General features: G+C 42.7%; 1 protein-coding gene across 1 annotated transcript in view; it reads right to left on the bottom strand.

Moving 5' to 3' along the window:
* LOC311233627 (pleckstrin homology-like domain family B member 1) overlaps positions 1-20,972 on the bottom strand; it is a 105,496-nt gene that overhangs the window by 13,100 nt on the left and 71,424 nt on the right. The window contains exons 16-20 of the mRNA XM_084320593.1: positions 16,783-16,884; positions 13,704-13,770; positions 8,860-8,989; positions 4,630-4,720; positions 1,869-2,012 (exon numbers count right to left, since the gene is read on the bottom strand). Coding sequence (XP_084176719.1) covers positions 1,869-2,012; positions 4,630-4,720; positions 8,860-8,989; positions 13,704-13,770; positions 16,783-16,884 — 534 coding nt within the window. The remainder of the gene's footprint in view (positions 1-1,868; positions 2,013-4,629; positions 4,721-8,859; positions 8,990-13,703; positions 13,771-16,782; positions 16,885-20,972) is intronic.

The following is a 20,972-nucleotide window of genomic DNA, read 5'->3' as shown; positions in this document are numbered from 1 at the left end:
GCCTGAGGAGAGACGGTGTGACGGCACGCTGCGTTTAGATGGTATATAGTGCAATTTTCTTTTTATACCCCCGCTGTTTATGTCTATTATGTCTCACTCTTGTGTGACTGTTAGCACCTAGGCTGCATTTTCAATTTTGTTGTACCATTCTTGTGACAATGACAATAAAGATCATTCATTCATTCATTCATTCATTCTTCATTCATTCATTCATTCATTCATAAATGGTGCGTTTATAGAACAGCTTTTATCCAAAGCACTTACACTTTGTTCCTCACACAATCACCCATTCACTCACACACAGACGGCGGGGGGGGGGGCGACCAGGCAAGGTGCCAACCAGCTCATCGGGAGCAGTTAGGGGTTAAGTGTCTTGCTCAAGGACACTTCGACGCGCTGCCCGGGAATCGAACCGGGAACCTCCGGATGACCAGACAACTGCTCTACCTCCCGAGCCACTGTCGCCCTGCGTTATAGACTAAATCAACTCGTGACAATAACGTACATACTGTATTTACTGTATTTTCTATTTGTATTTGTTTCATTATGCACAGCAATGCACAGTAATGCACAGTAAAGCACAGTTCCATAAAAAGAAAAAAAGTATTTAATAATCAAAGCACCTCTCAATTTGCACATTCAATGGGGCAAATTCCGTCGGGCAAATATTGTCGTGTACAAAAAAGAAAGGTATACAAACACACACACATTTTGAACATTCCATGAGCGAAAAGGAGCAGGGAGAAGAAATCGTATTCAGCCTGCCCCTTACTCAAAACAATAAATACACAATAGAAATAGATGGTCTGCTGTCAATTACACATATTATTCAACAATCCATACTTAGACATGCATGCTAGGCAGGGACTACAGATGAAAATTCTCTCTCTCTCTCTCTCTCTCTCTCTCTCTCTCTCTCTCTCTCTCTCTCTCTCTCTCTCTCTCTTGCTCTTGATTTTAATTTATCGATACTTTTAATGATAGATTTCACTACCACACTATACACGGATAACCGTCTGTAGTGTGGTAGTGAAAGGGTTAAATCCATGATTTTAAACCACTCTGTCTCTGTACCCGTCTGAGACCTGAGAGAGGAAGTATATCTCTCTGTTGCATATCTCTCTCTCACCCGAGAGAGGAAGTGTGTCTCTCTGTTGTATATCTCTCTCTCACCCGAGAGAGGAAGTGTGTCTCTCTGTTGTATATCTCTCTCTCACCTGAGAGAGGAAGTGTGTCTCTCTGTTGTATATCTCTCTCTCACCTGAGAGAGGAAGCGTGTCTCTCTGTTGTATATCTCTCTCTCACCTGAGAGAGGAAGCGTGTCTCTCTGTTGTATATCTCTCTCTCACCTGAGAGAGGAAGTGTGTCTCTCTGTTGTATATCTCTCTCTCACCCGAGAGAGGAAGTGTCTCTCTCGTTGTATATCTCTCTCTCACCTGAGAGAGGAAGTGTGTCTCTCTGTTGTATATCTCTCTCTCACCTGAGAGAGGAAGTGTGTCTCTCTGTTGTATATCTCTCTCTCACCTGAGAGAGGAAGTGTGTCTCTCTGTTGTATATCTCTCTCTCCTCCTCCCCTCCCTCCTTCCCTCCATCATCTCTCCTCCTCCCCTCCATCCTCTCTCCTGCTCCTCCTCCCCCCCTCCCCTCCCTCCTTCCCTATATCCACTCCCCTCCTCCCATCCTCTCTCCTCCTCCCCTCCCTCCCATCCTCTCTCCTCCCTCCCTCCATCCATCCTCTCTCCTCCTCCCCTCCCTCCCATCCTCTCTCCTCCCTCCCTCCATCCATCCTCTCTCCTCCTCCCCTCCATCCTCTCTCCTCATCCCTCCCTCCATCCATCCTCTCTCCTCCCTCCCCTTCCTCCACTGACCTGGGAGAAGTGCTTCTCTCTCATCTTCACCTCCTCCACCAGCCTGTGCCTGTGTGCCGCCTCCTCCTCCAGCCGCCTCTCGACCTCCTCACGCCTCCTCTGCTCCTCCTCCAGCATCTGCCGCCGAGTATGCGCCTCCCTCTCCTGGGAATGGGAGGGGGGGGGGCGAGAAGAGAGAGAGAGAGAGAGAGAGAGAGAGAGAGAGAGAGAGAGAGAGAGAGAAGGGGAAGAGGGGAACATTGGAGAGGAAGAATACGTTCATCTCTGGCAAAAAAAAGTGTATATATATACACACAAACACACATTGGTATAATGTGTTCTTAAAGGCCCAGTCATGGATCCAAACGTGAACAAATGGATAACCCCGCCACAAGAAATAAACTGTTCTGATCGTATCTTGTATTATGCCTCAGGGTAACGTCACTAGAACTGTTCTTGTTTCAGGGTAACGTGTTCTTGTTTCAGGGTAACATCACTAGAACTGTTCTTGTTTCAGGGTAACGTGTTCTTGTTTCAGGGTAACGTCACTAGAACTGTTCTTGTTTCAGGGTAACGTCACTAGAAGTGTTCTTGTTTCAGGGTAACGTGTTCTTGTTTCAGGGTAACGTCACTAGAAGTGTTCTTGTTCCAGGGTAACATCACTAGAAGTGTTCTTGTTTCAGGGTAACGTCACTAGAAGTGTTCTTGTTTCAGGGTAACGTGTTCTTGTTTCAGGGTAACGTCACTAGAAGTGTTCTTGTTTCAGGGTAACGTCACTAGAAGTGTTCTTGTTTCAGGGTAACGTCACTAGAACTGTTCTTGTTTCAGGGTAATGTCACTGGAACTGTTCTTGTTTCAGGGTAACGTGTTCTTGTTTCAGGGTAACGTCACTAGAACTGTTCTTGTTTCAGGGTAACGTGTTCTTGTTTCAGGGTAACGTCACTAGAACTGTTCTTGTTTCAGGGTAACGTGTTCTTGTTTCAGGGTAACATCACTAGAACTGTTCTTGTTTCAGGGTAACATGTTCTTGTTTCAGGGTAACGTCACTAGAAGTGTTCTTGTTCCAGGGTAACATCACTAGAACTGTTCTTGTTTCAGGGTAACGTCACTAGAAGTGTTCTTGTTTCAGGGTAACATCACTAGAACTGTTCATGTTTCAGGGTAACATCACTAGAAGTGTTCTTGTTTCAGGGTAACATCACTAGAACTGTTCTTGTTTCAGGGTAACATCACTAGAAGTGTTCTTGTTTCAGGGTAACGTCACTAGAAGTGTTCTTGTTTCAGGGTAACGTCACTAGAACTGTTCTTGTTTCAGGGTAACGTCACTAGAACTGTTCTTGTTTCAGGGTAACATCACTGGAACTGTTCTTGTTTCAGGGTAACGTCACTAGAACTGTTCTTGTTTCAGGGTAACATCACTGGAACTGTTCTTGTTTCAGGGTAACGTCACTAGAACTGTTCTTGTTTCAGGGTAACATCACTAGAAGTGTTCTTGTTTCAGGGTAACGTCACTGGAACTGTTCTTGTTTCAGGGTAACATCACTAGAACTGTTCTTGTTTCAGGGTAACGTCACTAGAAGTGTTCTTGTTTCAGGGTAACGTCACTAGAAGTGTTCTTGTTTCAGGGTGACATCACTAGAACTGTTCTTGTTTCAGGGTAACATCACTAGATCTGTTCTTGTTTCAGGGTAACATCACTAGAACTGTTCTTGTTTCAGGGTAACATCACTAGAAGTGTTCTTGTTTCAGGGTAACGTCACTAGAACTGTTCTTGTTTCAGGGTAACGTCACTGGAACTGTTCTTGTTTCAGGGTAACATCACTAGATCTGTTCTTGTTTCAGGGTAACATCACTAGAAGTGTTCTTGTTTCAGGGTAACATCACTAGATCTGTTCTTGTTTCAGGGTAACATCACTAGAAGTGTTCTTGTTTCAGGGTAACATCACTAGATCTGTTCTTGTTTCAGGGTAACATCACAAGAAGTGTTCTTGTTTCAGGGTAACGTCACTGGAACTGTTGTTGTTTCAGGGTAACATCACTAGAACTGTTCTTGTTTCAGGGTAACATCACTAGATCTGTTCTTGTTTCAGGGTAACATCACTAGAAGTGTTCTTGTTTCAGGGTAACGTCACTGGAACTGTTCTTGTTTCAGGGTAACATCACTAGAACTGTTCTTGTTTCAGGGTAACATCACTAGAACTGTTCTTGTTTCAGGGTAACGTCACTGGAACTGTATAACTGAAAAAGCTATCCAGTACCATCATACTACCACAATACATTATTCTCGAGGGTTCAGCTGTGAAGGTAAATGTTGATTTAGTGTTGATTTAGTGTTGACGACGTAGGGTTGATTTAGTGTTGACGACGTAGGGTTGATTTAGTGTTGACGTAGGGTTGATTTAGTGTTGACGTAGGGTTGATTTAGGGTTGATTTAGTGTTGATTTAGTCTTGACGTCGGGTTGATTTAGTGTTGACGTAGGGTTGATTTAGTGTTGATGTATGTAGGGTTGATTTAGTGTTGACGTAGGGTTGATTTAGGGTTGATTTAGTGTTGATTTAGTCTTGACGTAGGATTGATTTAGTGTTGACGTAGGGTTGATTTAGTGTTGATGTATGTAGTGTTGATTTAGTGTTGACGTAAGGTTGATTTAGTGTTGACGTAGGGTTGATTTAGTGTTGACGTAGGGTTGATTTAGGGTTGATTTAGTGTTGACGTAGGGTTGATTTAGGGTTGATTTAGGGTTGATGTAGGGTTGATTTAGTGTTGATTTAGGGACTCACTCGGTTCTCCATCAGCCTGGCTTTCTCCTGCTGAGCCTCCTTCAGCATCCTCTCCATCTCATCTATCCTCAGGGCCTCCTGCCCTCCGCCACTACAACAACAACAACAACACAGAGGGTTAGAGTATCGTCTGGTGAGAAGAAAACAACAACAACAACAACAACACAGAGGGTTAGAGTATTGTCTGATGAGAAGAAAACAACAACAACAACACAGAGAGAGAGAGTATCTTCTGGTGAGAAGAAAACAACAACACAGGGAGATTGGCTCTGATTCCTTTCATATTCTCCGCTGTGGATGTTTAACGGAGCGCCTGGATTTTGTTTCATTCAAGCATAAATTGAAGTCTTCATGCGTGGATTGTGGATATGAATTACGACGAATCTGAATATGTGGATTGTTGAATTGTCACTCACACGTTATTGTGATATTGTAACTGGGATTAAAATGTTTGAGGAGATGCGCCGTTTGATTTGATGACATGGACGTGACTTGAGAAAATGTATGAGCAATTGCAAGCCTTTGACGTTTTGATGAATGCATTTGAGAAAATGCATTCATCTGTTCAAGCACTGTTAGTGTTATCTGATGATGAACAAGAAGGTGATTAACATGACTGGTGTCACTGGTATAAACCAAAGGTTAATCAATTCAATGTATGTATGGATGATGTCCGAAATAGATTAAAACCTGATTAATAGTGAAACTGTATATAGCCTCCCTCCAAGCCTCTTATTTCAGGGGTCGAGCCGTGAAAACTTTGGGAACCATGTATTTATATATAAAGTACATGATACCTAAGCCGAGCGCATACAGTACAGATATCCTCATAAGTATCTATTAATTCGTATCAATTAGATACTCTTTGGGCTTGTTTGTATCTACTTATTCTGAACAAGTTTAACGAATTATTTTCGCTAGCAAGATCTCATTCGATTATTCATTCCATTAACACTTTAAGTGCCGGAAACGTGTTTAGGCGTCTTTCCTAGCCATGCTCAAATTGCCTAGGACGCCATAACTCGTCTTTGATATCAATATTTCAAAAATCTGTGATCGGAATCATATTTCCCCTCTGCAGCCTTCACACACAGTTCTGATCTCCTCTCAATCCTCTAGCGGTTCAAGAGCGCCATCTGGTGGCCGATCAATCAATCAATGCCGTTAGAAAATCAGGATTTCTGCGATCGACACCAGGGCCCCGTTCCATGTACCTGGATAACTGAGTTAGCCGGATAACTTTAGCTGGATAACTGGGTTAGCCGGACTTTCCGGTTTCATGTACGTGGATTTTCCAGATCACCATGCCAACAGATCCAAAAGTTTGAGCCTGGTCGAAAGCACAGTTCAAGTTCAAGTTAGCCGGATCACGCAGAGCCACGCCCCCGCAAAGAAAGTGACAGCTTGTTTCCTGAAACTATTCCCACAGTCTACGATCTGCATTATACCATTCTGAATTACGTTTTTGTGCTCCATTCTTCCAGAGGGGGCTTTTGAAATGTAAAATAGACCCAAAATGCTGATATTAAATTCACTTTGTCCTAAATACGTTATATATACCGTGGCGACGGTGGCGCTCGCTCGTGCGATGTACACATTATGTGGTTATTTTAATTGTAACTGGGATTAAGATGTCTGATGAGATGCGCTGTTTGACGGATTTGAGAAATTGAATGAGCCGTTGACGTCACATGAATGAATGAGGATAAAGAAATAAAACTTCATTCAAAATAAGGAATATTCTAAACACGGGTCTCTCGTTCATTAATGTATAAACAATGAATTTATCCCATCTGGCACAGTGGCCCAGCGGTAGTGCTCAAGCCTGCCAACCTTGCGACCCGGGTTCAAATCCTGGTGTTTCCAATATGATTTTTTTGAATATAATATTAATGATTATACGCCAAAGTAGCCTGGTTTTAAGTTAAAATATTATAAATCTACATGCATTGAGGATGTCATTCTTTATATAGCTCTCAACGTGCACCAAATTGAATTATTCCTATATTGCAAAAAAAAGGAGACGACTAGGGTCTTGAACCCCGGTCGTCCGTGTGAAAGTCAAAAGAACAACCCGTTAGACCACATTGGAGATAAGTTAAAGATTGACTATACATCAATCAATGGGCAAGAGGGCCGTATCGTAATTCTGTATAACAGTTAACTAATTATTTTCGCTAGCAAGATCTCATTTGATTATTCAATCCAGCAGGCAAGTTTAAAGAAATATAATCTGATTGATTGAGGTAATGAGGGACTTAGAATTAGCCTATAGATAACGCATTTAACTTGTCGGCGAGGCGATTGAGCCGTATTGCAATCTGTCAATAAAGTCTTAAATCAATTAATCAATCAATGCCGTTGAGAATCAGGGTCTCTGCCATCGATACGTGCTGGCTTTTCACCTAAAACGGCCGCGCGCATTTAGCCTGACTCGCAAGTCTGGCTTGAGTTAACGAGACTGAATCCACCTTTGTGAAACAGGAAAATCCCGGCTTCGAACATCGGGTTAACTGAAGCTGGATAATGGACATCTTGATCGACTTAGTTGAACCACGTACATGAAACAGGGCCCTGCTGTCTTTTCAGGTGAGGCGGCCGCGCGCAATTATCCTGAGTATCAAGTCTGGTTTGAATTAACAAGACTGAATCAGCGTTCGAGGAACAGGGAAAGCCTGGATCGGGTTAATTGAATCTGGATAATGGGACTTTTGATCGACTTAGTTGAACCAGGTACGGGGAATAGGGCCCTGATGAGAAGAAAACAACAACACAGAGACAGAGTATCTTCTGATGAGAAGAAAACAACAACACAGGGAGAGAGAGTATCTTCTGATGAGAAGAAAACAACAACAACACAGAGACAGAGTATCTTCTGCCAGAATACTTGCAACACAGACACACTTCAAAACATGGGTGTTCCTGCCATGAATAACAGGGAACATTTGAAGTGTCTGATATGACCAGAGACGGCCTCTATAACGAGGAGACACAGAGCACTGCAGGAGTCTTGAATCTGTAATGCAACAACGACATTACTCGCTGTAAAACAAACATATTCCGAGAGAACGTAATTAAATGTGATTTTGTGGAGTAAAATTATAATTAGACTGCATTTTTTTTGGTGAAATGTGAGTTTTAAAGACGTGTCTTGAATTAATCATGATCTCTGCCAAAAAAAAAGCTGGGAATCACGCAGTGTAAGTGGTTGCCACGGTAACTAAGGACTCTGTGGCAGAAACCAGCGGATGGCGCGTGTGTAGACGCTGGTCTAACTGGGGGAAGAGGCATTTTCCCCCACAGCGCTCGGGGACTGGCAGCTCGTGGTCACTCACTCAGGGACAAACCGGAAGGGACGTCTTGACGGACACATGGGCAGGAAGGCAGCGCGGTTTGGGACAAAATTGTCCCTTTTGACCAAATGAACCATTTTGTGTCAGTGATTTACCAGTGACTCCAATTTCCAAACATGAAAGGAAAAAACAACGACATGTACGACAGGGTCTAAGATACGGATGACAGGGGTCTGGTATTTTTAGTCGCCGTTATCCCGGTGGTGGTGTAACGGGGAAGCCCGTGGGTATGTCCACAGTCACGGAAACAGGTGTGTTGACGAGTGACTGTGGCAGTGCGGGCTGGTAAATTAAACTCACTTCCCCATAACAGGGTTAACAGACGCATAGGTACGGTAGTTAGGAGTGAATTCACTTCTTAGTGCAGCGGCCTGTGTCGTCGCCCGCGGACGCGGGAGCCCCCTGTTCCGACTCCCCCTCGGGACATTCTCATTTAACATCAAAACACAACGCAGACCCAGTATGATCCGTCACAGTGGCAGAAGGCACAGACTCCCCTTTACACAGACTTTTATCGCACTCCTCTTCAGGAAACACACAGGGAAACTTGGAACAGGTTGGCATGGCAACAGGCGGTGTTACTTGTTGTCACGGGAACAGACATAACAAAAAGCCTGTTGTCAGGGGGAACAAAGCATAGTAGTGACCCTTCTTCAGGGTAGAGAGAAGGTGGGGTGGGCTGTAAGGAGGGGGGAAGGGGAGGGTAGACGGGGCAGACTTGAGTGTTCCCATGGAAACAGTAACCAGTTGCTATACTATAGTCTGCCCCTCTCTCTCTCTCTCTCTCTCTCTCTCTCTCTCTCTCTCTCTCTCTCTCTCTCTCTCTCTCTCTCTCTCTCTCTCTCTCTCTCTCTCTCTCTCTCTCTCGACTCATCACCTTTCTGGCGAACAGGCGGAGTTGCCGGTGGAAACGCTGGTCTCCGTGCTGTCGGAGCTCAGGCTCAGGGTGTCAAACGCCTGGTTGCCAGCAGGGGGCGCCTGGTAGTGCAGGACTGTGAGAGAGGGACCTGTAAGAGCAGGGAAATGGTATTATAGGGTTGTTGTTGTTGTTGTTGTTGTTGTTGTTGTTGTTTGGATTTGATATATATATATATATATATATATATATATATATATATATATATATATATATATATATATATATATATATATATATATATATATATATATACACACACAGTATATATATTAATATACTGTGGATATATATATATTTATTTTAGTTTACTATTTTTCCAAGAGACAAAATAGTAAAAACACCATAGTAAACATCATGTAAAATGTAAAATCCACATAATCATACTATCATAAAAAGAATAGGCTATTAAATGTATCTAATGTCAGCATTTTGGCCAACCTCCTGTCAAACTAAGCGTTGCAGATCAAATATGAATTAAGATCCATCAATTGCAGATCCTATTTATCAACTATTATGTTGTCAGAAGCATTATTTTATTTCCACCGTTTAGGATAAGCCGTTGTGTTTTTCCTGCTGCCCACGCATCCGCTTTGTGGAGTTCTCTCTCCTGATTGGATAAAGTGGGGACGGGATCCCAGAAAATGTCCAGGAAATGTCCAGGAAATGTCCAGGACGTGTCAAACATGTTTTACTGCAGAGTGGAGGGACTGGGAGGCCCATGTTACTGACCAAACACTCTATATCAGTGATGGCTGTTGGAATGTAGAGCTATATTTAACACTTATTTTAACAAAAAAAAAACAGCACTTACAGCACCTTTAATAATGGAACCCAGAACACAACCTTAAGTCACGAAAAAAAGAAATACAAGTTAACATTAATTACAGAAAAGGTTTTAAACTGTATCATCTGTATAACAGGGCCAATTCTCTCGTCACCTATGCGCCCACAAGAACACTAGGATCAGCTACTACAGGTTTATTGATGGTTCCCAACAACAGCCAAAAGAAAATCAGCCTTTGCTAATTACGCACCAAAGCTATGGAACACCCTGCCTATAAACATTAGGGGGCTAGGTCAATAAATATCTTCAAAAGTAAACAAAAAAATTACCTCTTCACCATAGCCTTCTAATGCACTCTGCCACTTAGACTACTGTCTATTTTTACGTCTGCTAAAATTATTGTTCTGTAAATGAGCTATTTTATTGCACTACTTTTATTCTCTGATTTTATTTGCTACATATACATATAGTGTCAGTTCTCCCCGGTGATTTATGTTACAGGACGTAACGTTGACATGAACCTCAGCTATTTTCAGTTTCAGTCTTTCCATCTTTTTATCACTGACATAGTGTGACACAAGTTGATAGAAACTAGTCTAAAGAAACTAGTCTATATAAACTAGTCTATAGTAACTAGTCTAAAGGAACTAGTCTAAAGAAACTAGTCTATAGAAACGAATCCATAGAAACGAGTCTAAAAAACGAGTCTATAGAAAAGTCTATAGAAACTAATCTATAGAAACTAATCTATAGAAACTAGTCTAAAGAAACGAGTCTAAAGAAACAAGTCTGAATGTTTATTCTTTCTTCTTTGGTGGGTGTAGCAACACACCATATTCATAATTAATAACTTCCTCCCCTGCCAGGCCACACCCAAGATGAGAAAAGGTTCACAAACTGGGCAGTACATTAGGTATGCAGTGTTCCTGGCTCCAGAAAGCACTGCTAATTGATTCATCAACACTAATTCAAAGCTTGTGTCCTTCTTGTGACACTGTCAAGGGCAACAGCTTGTTTATGCTTGAAGGCTTGAACTCTGGCCAAACAGCAAGGAGTATCCATGTCATTTCCCAGAGCACCTAGTACATACATAACACTTCAGACTGAAGACAACTCCATACAAAACACATTTTTCACAATATATCCCTTTGAGAACTTAGCCGATTTCAATCTTAGTCCTACGGTTCTGTTGGGAGGGGGACATGTGATAATCAATGGATGAATGAATGAAAACTTTATTTAACAGATTGCAGAATGGGTACAATACAGTACGGCTCACTACACACAATTGTTAAGGGGATGCAGACCTGAAAAAGACGTTTGTCTTGTTTCCATCAGGGTCCCCCATTTTCTCACATGTAACTCGCCTACGTATTCTGATAACTATGCCTGTCAGAAGATTCTCTGTCAGAATGTACATAAAAGCAGTAGAATATGAACAATCCATACAGACAAGAGAACTAAAACCAGCAGACAACGTCTGAAAACTATCAAAAGAAAAATTGCACAATTCTAACACATTGAGCAGAGACGGGTATTGAGTTGGCGCCCTCTACTGCTGCTTTGAAGTCACTGCAGCCTTTCTGTTCACACCTGACTCCAATGGACTCCTGAGCATGCTGTCAAAAGTGACGACAAATTAACCAACAAGTGATTTTACAAGTTTTTGTTTCCATTTCCCTAAAAGAGCGAGTGGCTTTAACTTGTCTTCTGTGTTCTCTAGGTCAAAGGTCGACCTCCACGGCCTTCTGTCAGGCAGAGAATGATGTGGTGTGTTACTATTAACTCTTTCAGGTGCTACTATGTATTTAATATATATATATATGTGTGTTTTATTACATGTATATACATACACATACCAATTATTCGTCTTCATCGATCTATCATCCATAGCAACACCTTAAATCATGATCCTGATGGGGATCCCCTTTGAACTGCCCATCTGAGGTTTTCTCCCCATGTTTTTTTCTCTATCGCTAGGTTACTGGGTTGTTCCTCACCTTCATCTGGGAAAGTCTGGGGGTGTTGCAAAATTGTGAATTTCATGGTGGTTTTTGTTATGGATCTATTGTGATGAAATCTAGTTGTGATTTCGGGCTCTATTTAATTTGATTTGATTAGGGGTATGGCCTCCATATGATGAGGGATATAATTCTGGCAACTGAACATTCTAATGATGATGTAACCATAGGTGGCCTTAGCTGAAGCGGGCCCCACTCGCTAGCAGGGCCCCGGATTCACGAAGCAAACGCACCCTGGATTGACAAAGCAAATGTGTGCACTGTGCCACTGCGGATAACTGATGCAGCGGTGGAAACGCTTGAAGAGGCACATCACTAACATCTACTGACATCTTACTGTACATTTGACTGTATATTTCTGTATATTTTTTATATTTTAGAATGTATATATACACATACCAGAATGTATATCCCGGACTGTAGGCCTACTTTATTCTCTATTCTTATTCGTCACTTTGTTTTTGACTACCTAAATGTTTACTGTTTACTGTGAGCGATCTGTAGTGTAGAATTTCCCTCGGGATAAATAAAGGATTTCTATTCTATTCTATTCTAAAGTATTTCACCTTGTAGAAGAAACCTCACTCCTGACATAAACCATGTAAATCTCCAGGGTCGAGTTGAGCTAGATTATGTGTCTAGTTATGATGAATTGAAAATGGGGGACCCTGATGTAAACAAGACGAAAGTCTTTCTCTGGTCTGCATCCCCGTAACAATTGTGTGTATTGAGCCGTACTGTATTGTACCCATTCTGCAATCTGTTAATAAAATGTTCAATCAATCAATCAGCTGCGTCGTGGTGAGTTTGGCACAGTGGCTACAGTAGCTTCCCGCCTTATGTGCAAATTTGCCTAAAACATAATATTTTCATTGGCTTCCTAATTCCTATTGTGATTCATATCTTCAGAAAACTCATAATCTGCCGCTTCATTCGGTATATGACATGTCACTATAGCATTATGCTCCTGTAAGATTTCAGTGTCAGTTTACATGTCCAAGGCCCGTTTTACCTTCTCCTGTAAATGTACACGAGGGGGGGGGGGTTAATATAAGATAAGGGCCCCATATTTGATCTTGAAACAGGCCCCCTGAACAATAACGCCCCCTATGGATGTAACAATAGGCTACTGGTCACTGAAGACCTATGGAGTTCAAGAATTCTGAGATGGAGTTGTTTATCGCAGAGTTGTTTACACACACACCTGCAACTGTCACCCAAAAAGTGAGTGAGTGAGTGAGTGAGTGAGTGAGTGAGTGAGTGAGTGAGTGAGTGAGTGAGTGAGTGAGTGAGTGAGTGAGTGAGTGAGTGAGTGGGTGGGTGGGTGAGTGAGTGAGTGAGTGAGTGAGTGAGTGAGTGAGTGAGTGAGTGAGTGAGTGAGTGAGTGAGTGAGTGAGTGGGTGGGTGGGTGGGTGGGTGGGTGAGTGAGTGAGTGAGTGAGAGGGTGGGTGGGTGAGTGAGTGAGTGGGTGGGTGGGTGAGTGAGTGAGTGAGTGAGTGAGTGAGTGAGTGAGTGAGTGAGTGAGTGAGTGAGTGGGTGGGTGGGTGAGTGAGTGAGTGAGTGAGTGAGTGAGTGAGTGAGTGAGTGAGTGAGTGAGTGAGTGAGTGAGTGAGTGAGTGAGTGAGTGAGTGAGTGAGTGAGTGAGTGAGTGAGTGAGTGAGTGGGTGGGTGGGTGAGTGAGTGAGTGAGTGAGTGAGTGAGTGGGTGGGTGGGTGAGTGAGTGAGTGAGTGAGTGAGTGAGTGAGTGAGTGAGTGAGTGAGTGAGTGAGTGAGTGAGTGAGTGAGTGAGTGAGTGAGTGAGTGAGTGAGTGAGTGAGTGAGTGAGTGAGTGAGTGAGTGAGTGAGTGAGTGAGTGAGTGAGTGAGTGAGTGAGTGAGTGAGTGAGTGAGTGAGTGAGTGAGTGAGTGAGTGAGTGAGTGAGTGAGTGAGTGAGTGAGTGAGTGAGTGAGTGAGTGAGTGAGTGAGTGAGTGAGTGAGTGAGTGGGTGGGTGAGTCACCTTTGCTCTGCAGAGCCAGCTGTTTGCTGTTGTCCACGTCTGGAGGAGTTGAAAGTCCCCTCAGCACCTGGAGAGCATGGTACCAGACAGAGTATACACACTGAGTACTGCACCCTTTTATTTTTACTGAGTATACACACTGAGTACTGCACCCTTTTACTGAATAAACACCCTTTACTGAGTATACACACTGAGTACTGCACCCTTTACTGAGTATACACCCTTTACTGAGTATACACACAGAGTACTGCACCCTTTTACTGAATATACACCCTTTACTGAGTATACACACCGAGTACTGCATCCTTTTACTGAATATACACCCTTTACTGAGTATACACACCGAGTACTGCATCCTTTTACTGAATATACACCCTTTACTGAGTATACACACCGAGTACTGCACCCTTTACTGAGTATACACCCTTTACTGAGTATACACACTGAGTACTGCACCCTTTTACTGAATATACACACTTTACTGAGTATACACACCGAGTACTGCACCCTTTACTGAGTATACACCCATTACTGAGTATACACACTGAGTACTGCACCCTTTTACTGAATATACACCCTTTACTGAGTATACACAACGAGTACTGCACCATTTTACTGAATATACACCCTTTACTGAGTATACACACCGAGTACAGCACCCTTTACTGAGTATACACCCTTTACTGAGTGAGTATACACCCTTTACTCAGTATACACGCAGAGTACTGCACCCTGTACTGAGTATACACCCTTTACTGAGTATACACACCGAGTACACCCTTTACAGAGTATACACACCGATTATACAATGGTATGCACATTTCTTGATTCTGATTGGCTGAAACACTTCTTTCAGACGTTGTTATTTCTCATAACACACTCCATGTGATCCCAGAACCCGCCCACAACCGAATTACTTTGTTTCCGAATCACTCCGCTGTTCGTGTTTTTAGGAATGAAACCAAGATGGCGGACAATAATCTTTATGAATGGATGTATTGATATCGTCATAACGACTCATTCAAAAACGATTCTGTCACGTGGAATGTGTTAGTTGCTTACACAATGTTGGATTATGTAATTGGTTGGTCATGACTCATTGTGAAACAAAATATAAATCGCAGGAAGTGTGGTGTTAGATGGCATTCGTTGTAGAACCTCCTCTCCTTCAAAAGGACACTGTCATTTCACTGTTAATACATTTTTCAATCAATCAATCAATCAAATAACAACCGCTAACTTCACTGTTAGATGGCATGCTTTGAAGCAACCTATGTATAGATGTAGCACTGTCTATCTGTATGTCATATAATATGTTATGATGCATTGAAAATGGGGGACCCTGATGTAAACAAGACGAAAGTCTTTCTCTGGTCTGCATCCCCTTAACAAGTGTGTGTATTGAGCCGTACTGTATTGTACCCATTCTGCAATCTGTTAATACAATTTTCAATCAATCAATCAATCAATCAATCAATCAATCAAATAACAACCGCTAACTTCATTGTGATAGATGGCATGCTTTGAAGCACCGCACCTCCCAGCTGCTTCTAGACATGGAGGCAACTTCTTTCTTTTATTTTTTACCTACTTTTTCTGCTGATGGTTTTGTGAATAAATCTCCATTATGCTTCAATTAATGTGTGTTTATTGTATAGCAATATGGTTGGATGAATTCGGCTATTGTATAAAAGACATTACACCACTTGTAGCTGTGTGTTATAAGAATTAGATCATGCCTAGGGGGGTCTAACTCGGCTGCGCCTCGGGCCTAACAACCACCCCTAGGCATGATCTAATTCTTATAACACACTCCTGCACGTGATGTAATAAGGTATTGCACATCGTCGCGGGCAAGACCAGCCGCATTTCATTGTATACCTGTATGCCGTGACAATTAAAACTCTTGACTTGACTTGACTTGCTTAAGTACACCCTTTACCGAGTACACCCTTTACTGAGTATACACCCTTTACTGAGTATACACCCTTTACTGAGTATACAGACTTTAATACTGAGTATACACCCTTTTACTGAGTTCACACTTTTACTGTACTGTACTATATTATTAGGTGTAACACTACTATATTATATTAGTTGTAACACTGTGCTATATTATATGAGGTGTGGCACTGTACTATATTATATTAGGTGTAGCACTACTATATTATATTAGGTGTAGCACTGTACTATATTATATTAGGTGTAGCACTACTATATTATATGATGTGTAACACTACTATATTATATTAGGTGTAACACTGTACTATATTATATGATGTGTAACACTACTATATTATATTAGGTGTAGCACTGTACTATATTATATTAGGTGTAGCACTACTATATTATATGATGTGTAACACTACTATATTATATTAGGTGTAACACTGTACTATATTATATGATGTGTAACACTACTATATTATATTAGGTGTAGCACTGTACTATATTATATTAGGTGTAGCACTACTATATTATATTAGGTGTAACACTGTACTATATTATATGATGTGTAACACTACTATATTATATTAGGTGTAACACTGTACTATATTATATTAGGTGTAACACTGTACTATATTATATGATGTGTAACACTGTACTATATTATATTAGGTGTAGCACTGTACTATATTATATTAGGTGTAACACTACTATATTATATTAGGTGTAACACTGTACTATATTATATTAGGTGTAGCACTGTACTATATTGTATTAGGTGTAACACTGTACTATATTATATTGGGTGTAGCACTGTACTATATTATATTAGGTGTAAGACTTTACTATATTATATTAGGTGTAGCACTGTACTATATTGTATGAGACAAAAACATCATGACAACACTATGAAGAGACAGTTTCAGTGCAGATGTGTTGATAGGAAACAGCTTGGAATACAGTTGATTTCCTGTTGCATAATTTTTTTGGCAACATCAACAACTGACAGGAAGTCAAATGTAGTCCGTTCTAGAACGCTGGCTTCATGTTTGTTTTTGTTCTCAAGTTGAAACAGTCTATACAACGTGAGAAAATGGCACCTCAGAGCTCCATAAGGCCAGTACATGCTCACCTTTGGGGGTGTATTAAGTGCAACGCCATTGGCTGAGGCAGTGGTGACATCAGAGCACAGTGGCGTCTGTCCAGCCTCCTCCTCTGACCTGGACCGAAACACCTGGGGGACGAAACACAGTCAGCATAATTAAGTTATGCAATTCCAAAACTATTTAGAGGACCGCAATATGTAGAAATAGGCCAACATTTTTTTTATAATAAAAAGGTGACAATCTCATCACTGCATGTCAATCACATCACAGCATGTCAATCACATCACAGCATGTCAATCACATCACAGCATGTCAATCACATCACTGCATGTCAATCACATCACAGCATGTCAATCACACCACTGCATGTCAATCACATCACAGCATGTCAATCACATCACTGCATGTCAATCACATCACTGCATGTCAATCACATCACTGCATGTCAATCACATCACAGCATGTCAATCACATCACTGCATGTCAATCACATCACAGCATGTCAATCACATCACTGCATGTCAATCACATCACTGCATGTCAATCACATCACTGCATGTCAATCACATCACTGCATGTCAATCTCATCACTGCATGTCAATCACATCACATCATGTCAATCACATCACTGCATGTCAATCACATCACTGCATGGTTTTGGCGTAGACCTGCATGAGACTAGCTTACACTGGGCATGGCTGTAGCCTACATGTGAGACTCTTGTGGAGCCATGGATATAGCCATTTATTGATCCCATTTATATTCAGATACCTTGAGGTGAAAGGTCAGGAGACATCTTTTAAAATGGCCATCTTTGGAGCAACATCCTTTCCAGGTAAGCTAGCATAACATGGTTGGCACCTATGGATTCCTTGCCATCTCTAGTTTCACATGTCACTACTAGCTTCACTTAGTTTAGAGAATGAGTCAGTGATCAGTCGGCTGGCACCCCAAAGAGACTTCAGACTTCGGTTTTGTTTTTGGATGAAAATGAAAAGCGAACAAATCAACGAGGCAGATTCAAGAGGACAGAGCACAAAGCGATGCACCAGAATGAAGAACAGAGATAGTCTTACCTGCCCGTGCCTGCGAGAGGACAGAGCACAGAGCACCAGAATACAGAGCCCCTCTCGGGACTGTGATGCACGCCAACATGGTTGGACGAGTGAATACACAGTCCCTTATAATACGATCATACGAAAAATCCTACAATTAAGTCTGTCTCGCTTTTCTCTATCAAAACGCTTGTCGTACAGGTGTTGCAAATAAATGTCAAAGGTACTCACAGTTGCACGAGGGTTTCGGACAGACAAACGCTAGGGTTTGAAAGGTTTGGCGTTGCTAATAAACATTTAAAAAGCCGGAAATAAAGCCGCGTTGACCAGTTTATTAAAATGATTTAAAATGTTTATTAGCAACACCTGTACGACAAGCGTTTTGATAGAGAAAAGCGAGACAGACTTAATTGTAGATTTTTTCAATGATCGTATAATAAGGGACTGTGTATTCACTCGTCCAACCATGTTGGCGTGCATCACAGTCCCGAAAGGGGGCTACAGAATACAGAGCAGAGAGAGTCTTACCTGCCCGTGCCTGCGAGAGGAAAGGGACTTGGCAGGCAGCGGTGGAGGACAAGGCTCCCCGGCAGCCATGATGTCCAGGTACCACAGCTCCAGGTTCAGAGGCAGGGCAGCAGGTCTGCTCCACTCAGCCTGCCTCTACCAGGGAGGGGGAGGGGGAGAGGAGGAGGGGGAGGAGGGGGAGAGGAGGAGGAGAGGAGGAGAGGAGGAGGAGGAGGGGAGGAGGAGGAGCAAGAGGAGAGGAGGAGGAGGAGGAGAGGAGGAAGGAGGAGAGGAGGAGAGGAGGAGGTGAAGGAGGAGGAGGAGGAGGAGGAGGAGGAGGAGGAGGAGGAGAGGGAGAGGAGGAGGAGAGGAGGAGGAGAGGAGGAGGAGGAGGAGGAGGAGGGGGAGAGGAGGAGGAGGAGGAGGAGGAGGAGGAGGAGGAGGGGGAGAGGAGGAGGTGAAGGAGGAGGTGAAGGAGGAGAGGAGGATAAGGAGGAGGAGGAGGAGGAGGAGGAGGGGGAGGAGGAGATGATGATGAAGGAGGAGCCCAGGAGGAGGAGGAGGAGGTGATGGTGATGAAGGAGGAGGAGGAGGAGGAGGAGGAGGGGGAGGAGGAGGAGGAAGGAGAAGGGGGAGGAGATGATGATGAAGGAGGAGGAGGAGAGGAAGGAGAAAAAGGAAGAGATGAAGGAGGAGATGATAATGATGGAGGAGGAGGAGAGGAAGGAGATGATGAAGAAGGAGGAGGAGATGATGAAGAAGGAGGAGGAGGAGAGGAAGGAGGAGGTGATGATGATGAAGGAGGAGGAGGAGAGGAAGGAGAAGGAGATGAAGGAGGAGGTGATGATGATGAGGATGGAGGAGGAGGAGAGGAAGGAGATGATGAAGAAGGAGGAGGAGATGATGAAGAAGGAGGAGGAGGAGAAGAAGGAGAAGGTGATGATGATGAGGAGGAGGAGAGGAAGGAGAAGGAGGAGGAGATGAAAGAGGAGGTGATGATGATGGAGGAGGAGGAGAGGAAGGAGATGATGAAGAAGGAGGAGGAGATGATGAAAAAGGAGGAGAATGAGAGGAAGAAGAAAAAGCATAGTAGAGTAACAGGCCAGATCAGATACATCCCATAGGAAAATGAACAACGTGTAATAAAACTATAGTATTCCTGTGTTTCTTTCTTACTTGGGGTGTATGATCCTGCATGCAGGGCAGATCTGTGAGATCTCACTCATTTCTATTGAAATTAGCCTAAAGGATGCACTTGCCCCTTGGGTAGGTTAATCCATCCAGGCATATGTGCCAATTACTATAGAAATACTATAGTAAATCACTATAGAAATACTGAGGGAAACCATACATAAGTACATAGTATTTTAAGTCTCCTTGGTATGTAGGAAAAATACACCACAGGAATACTATATTGTTTCACCATAAACGTCTACGATATTCCACTATAGAAACACTACAATATTGCTGTGGTAAATATCTATACAGTATGTATGAAAACTAAAATTCAATGCAATGCATTTTCATATGGGATAGAGCGGGCAAAAAGGAAACACAAGAGCATTCAGTAGCCATGTAGTAAAATAGAACCGATAGGCACACAGACCCTATCAGCACCTTTACTTTTCAAATTTTTTTATATTCAGATCTCATTTTATTTTTGCCTATATTTATGTCTTTCTACTAAATACCCTGCCCATACCTGTACCTCCCCTCCCCCCTCCCCCTCCCCCATGCTGCTATGACGCCCACATTTCCCCAAGGGGATCAATAAAGGAATATCTTATCTTATCTTATGTTATGTTAAAGCCTGGGTCCTTATGAACTGTTACACTGTGGCACCAGGCGAGGTTTCCAATCAATCAATCCATCAATGTGATCACTTCAGAAGGAGCGCCACTTCGTAGCTTTAACCCTTTCACTGCCACACGACAAAGGGTTAACCCTTTCACAACCACACTACAGAAGGTTAACCCTTTCACTACCACACTACAGACGGTTAACCCTTTCACTACCACACTACAGACGGCTAACCGTAGTGTGGTAGTGAAAGGGTTCAGATATCAGTGAGATGTTTGATTGTTTGGAATCCAAGAACCAGAGTGCTATGAGTGGAAGTTGTGATGTCATCCGGTATGAAGTCTGAAGCTCCGTATGAATTGGGGGAAAGATGTTATAGGAGACGACACACTGAGAGAACACCCAGGGGAACGTGCAGAGTGTGTACTGGTACGTTCTGTCTGAGAACTGAGAACACTGGAATAGAACTCATCTGGGTAGAGAAACTCAAACAAACATTTATCCACAAAAGCAACCATTCATCGTCTAGGAAGCAGCTCCAGACTTTAGACCCAATGACGTCATTTCAACGGTAAAAAGCAAACTAAAAGGTAACAAAGCGGGATTCCTTTTATTTTTATTTTTTTGGATCTTTTTCCCCCTCCATTTTCCTCTGATTTTCTCCCATCCCAATGTTAGTCGTTATGCCAATTCCCAATCCCCTTCCTGGTCGCTGCGCACTTACCCCCCACAGTCCGATCATCTGGGAGAGTGGAGGCTATCACGTGCTTCCTCCGACACACGTCCAGCCAATCAACCGCTTCTTTTCACCTGGCAGCGCGGATATTCTCCGAGAGGGCGTAGCGTGTGGAAGG

The sequence above is a fragment of the Notolepis coatsorum genome (assembly GCF_963971535.1).
Source record: "Notolepis coatsorum genome assembly, chromosome: 8".
Lineage (NCBI taxonomy): Eukaryota > Metazoa > Chordata > Actinopteri > Aulopiformes > Paralepididae > Notolepis > Notolepis coatsorum.
Note: the sequence above shows the minus strand (reverse complement) of the source record. Positions and strands in the feature narration are given on the sequence as shown.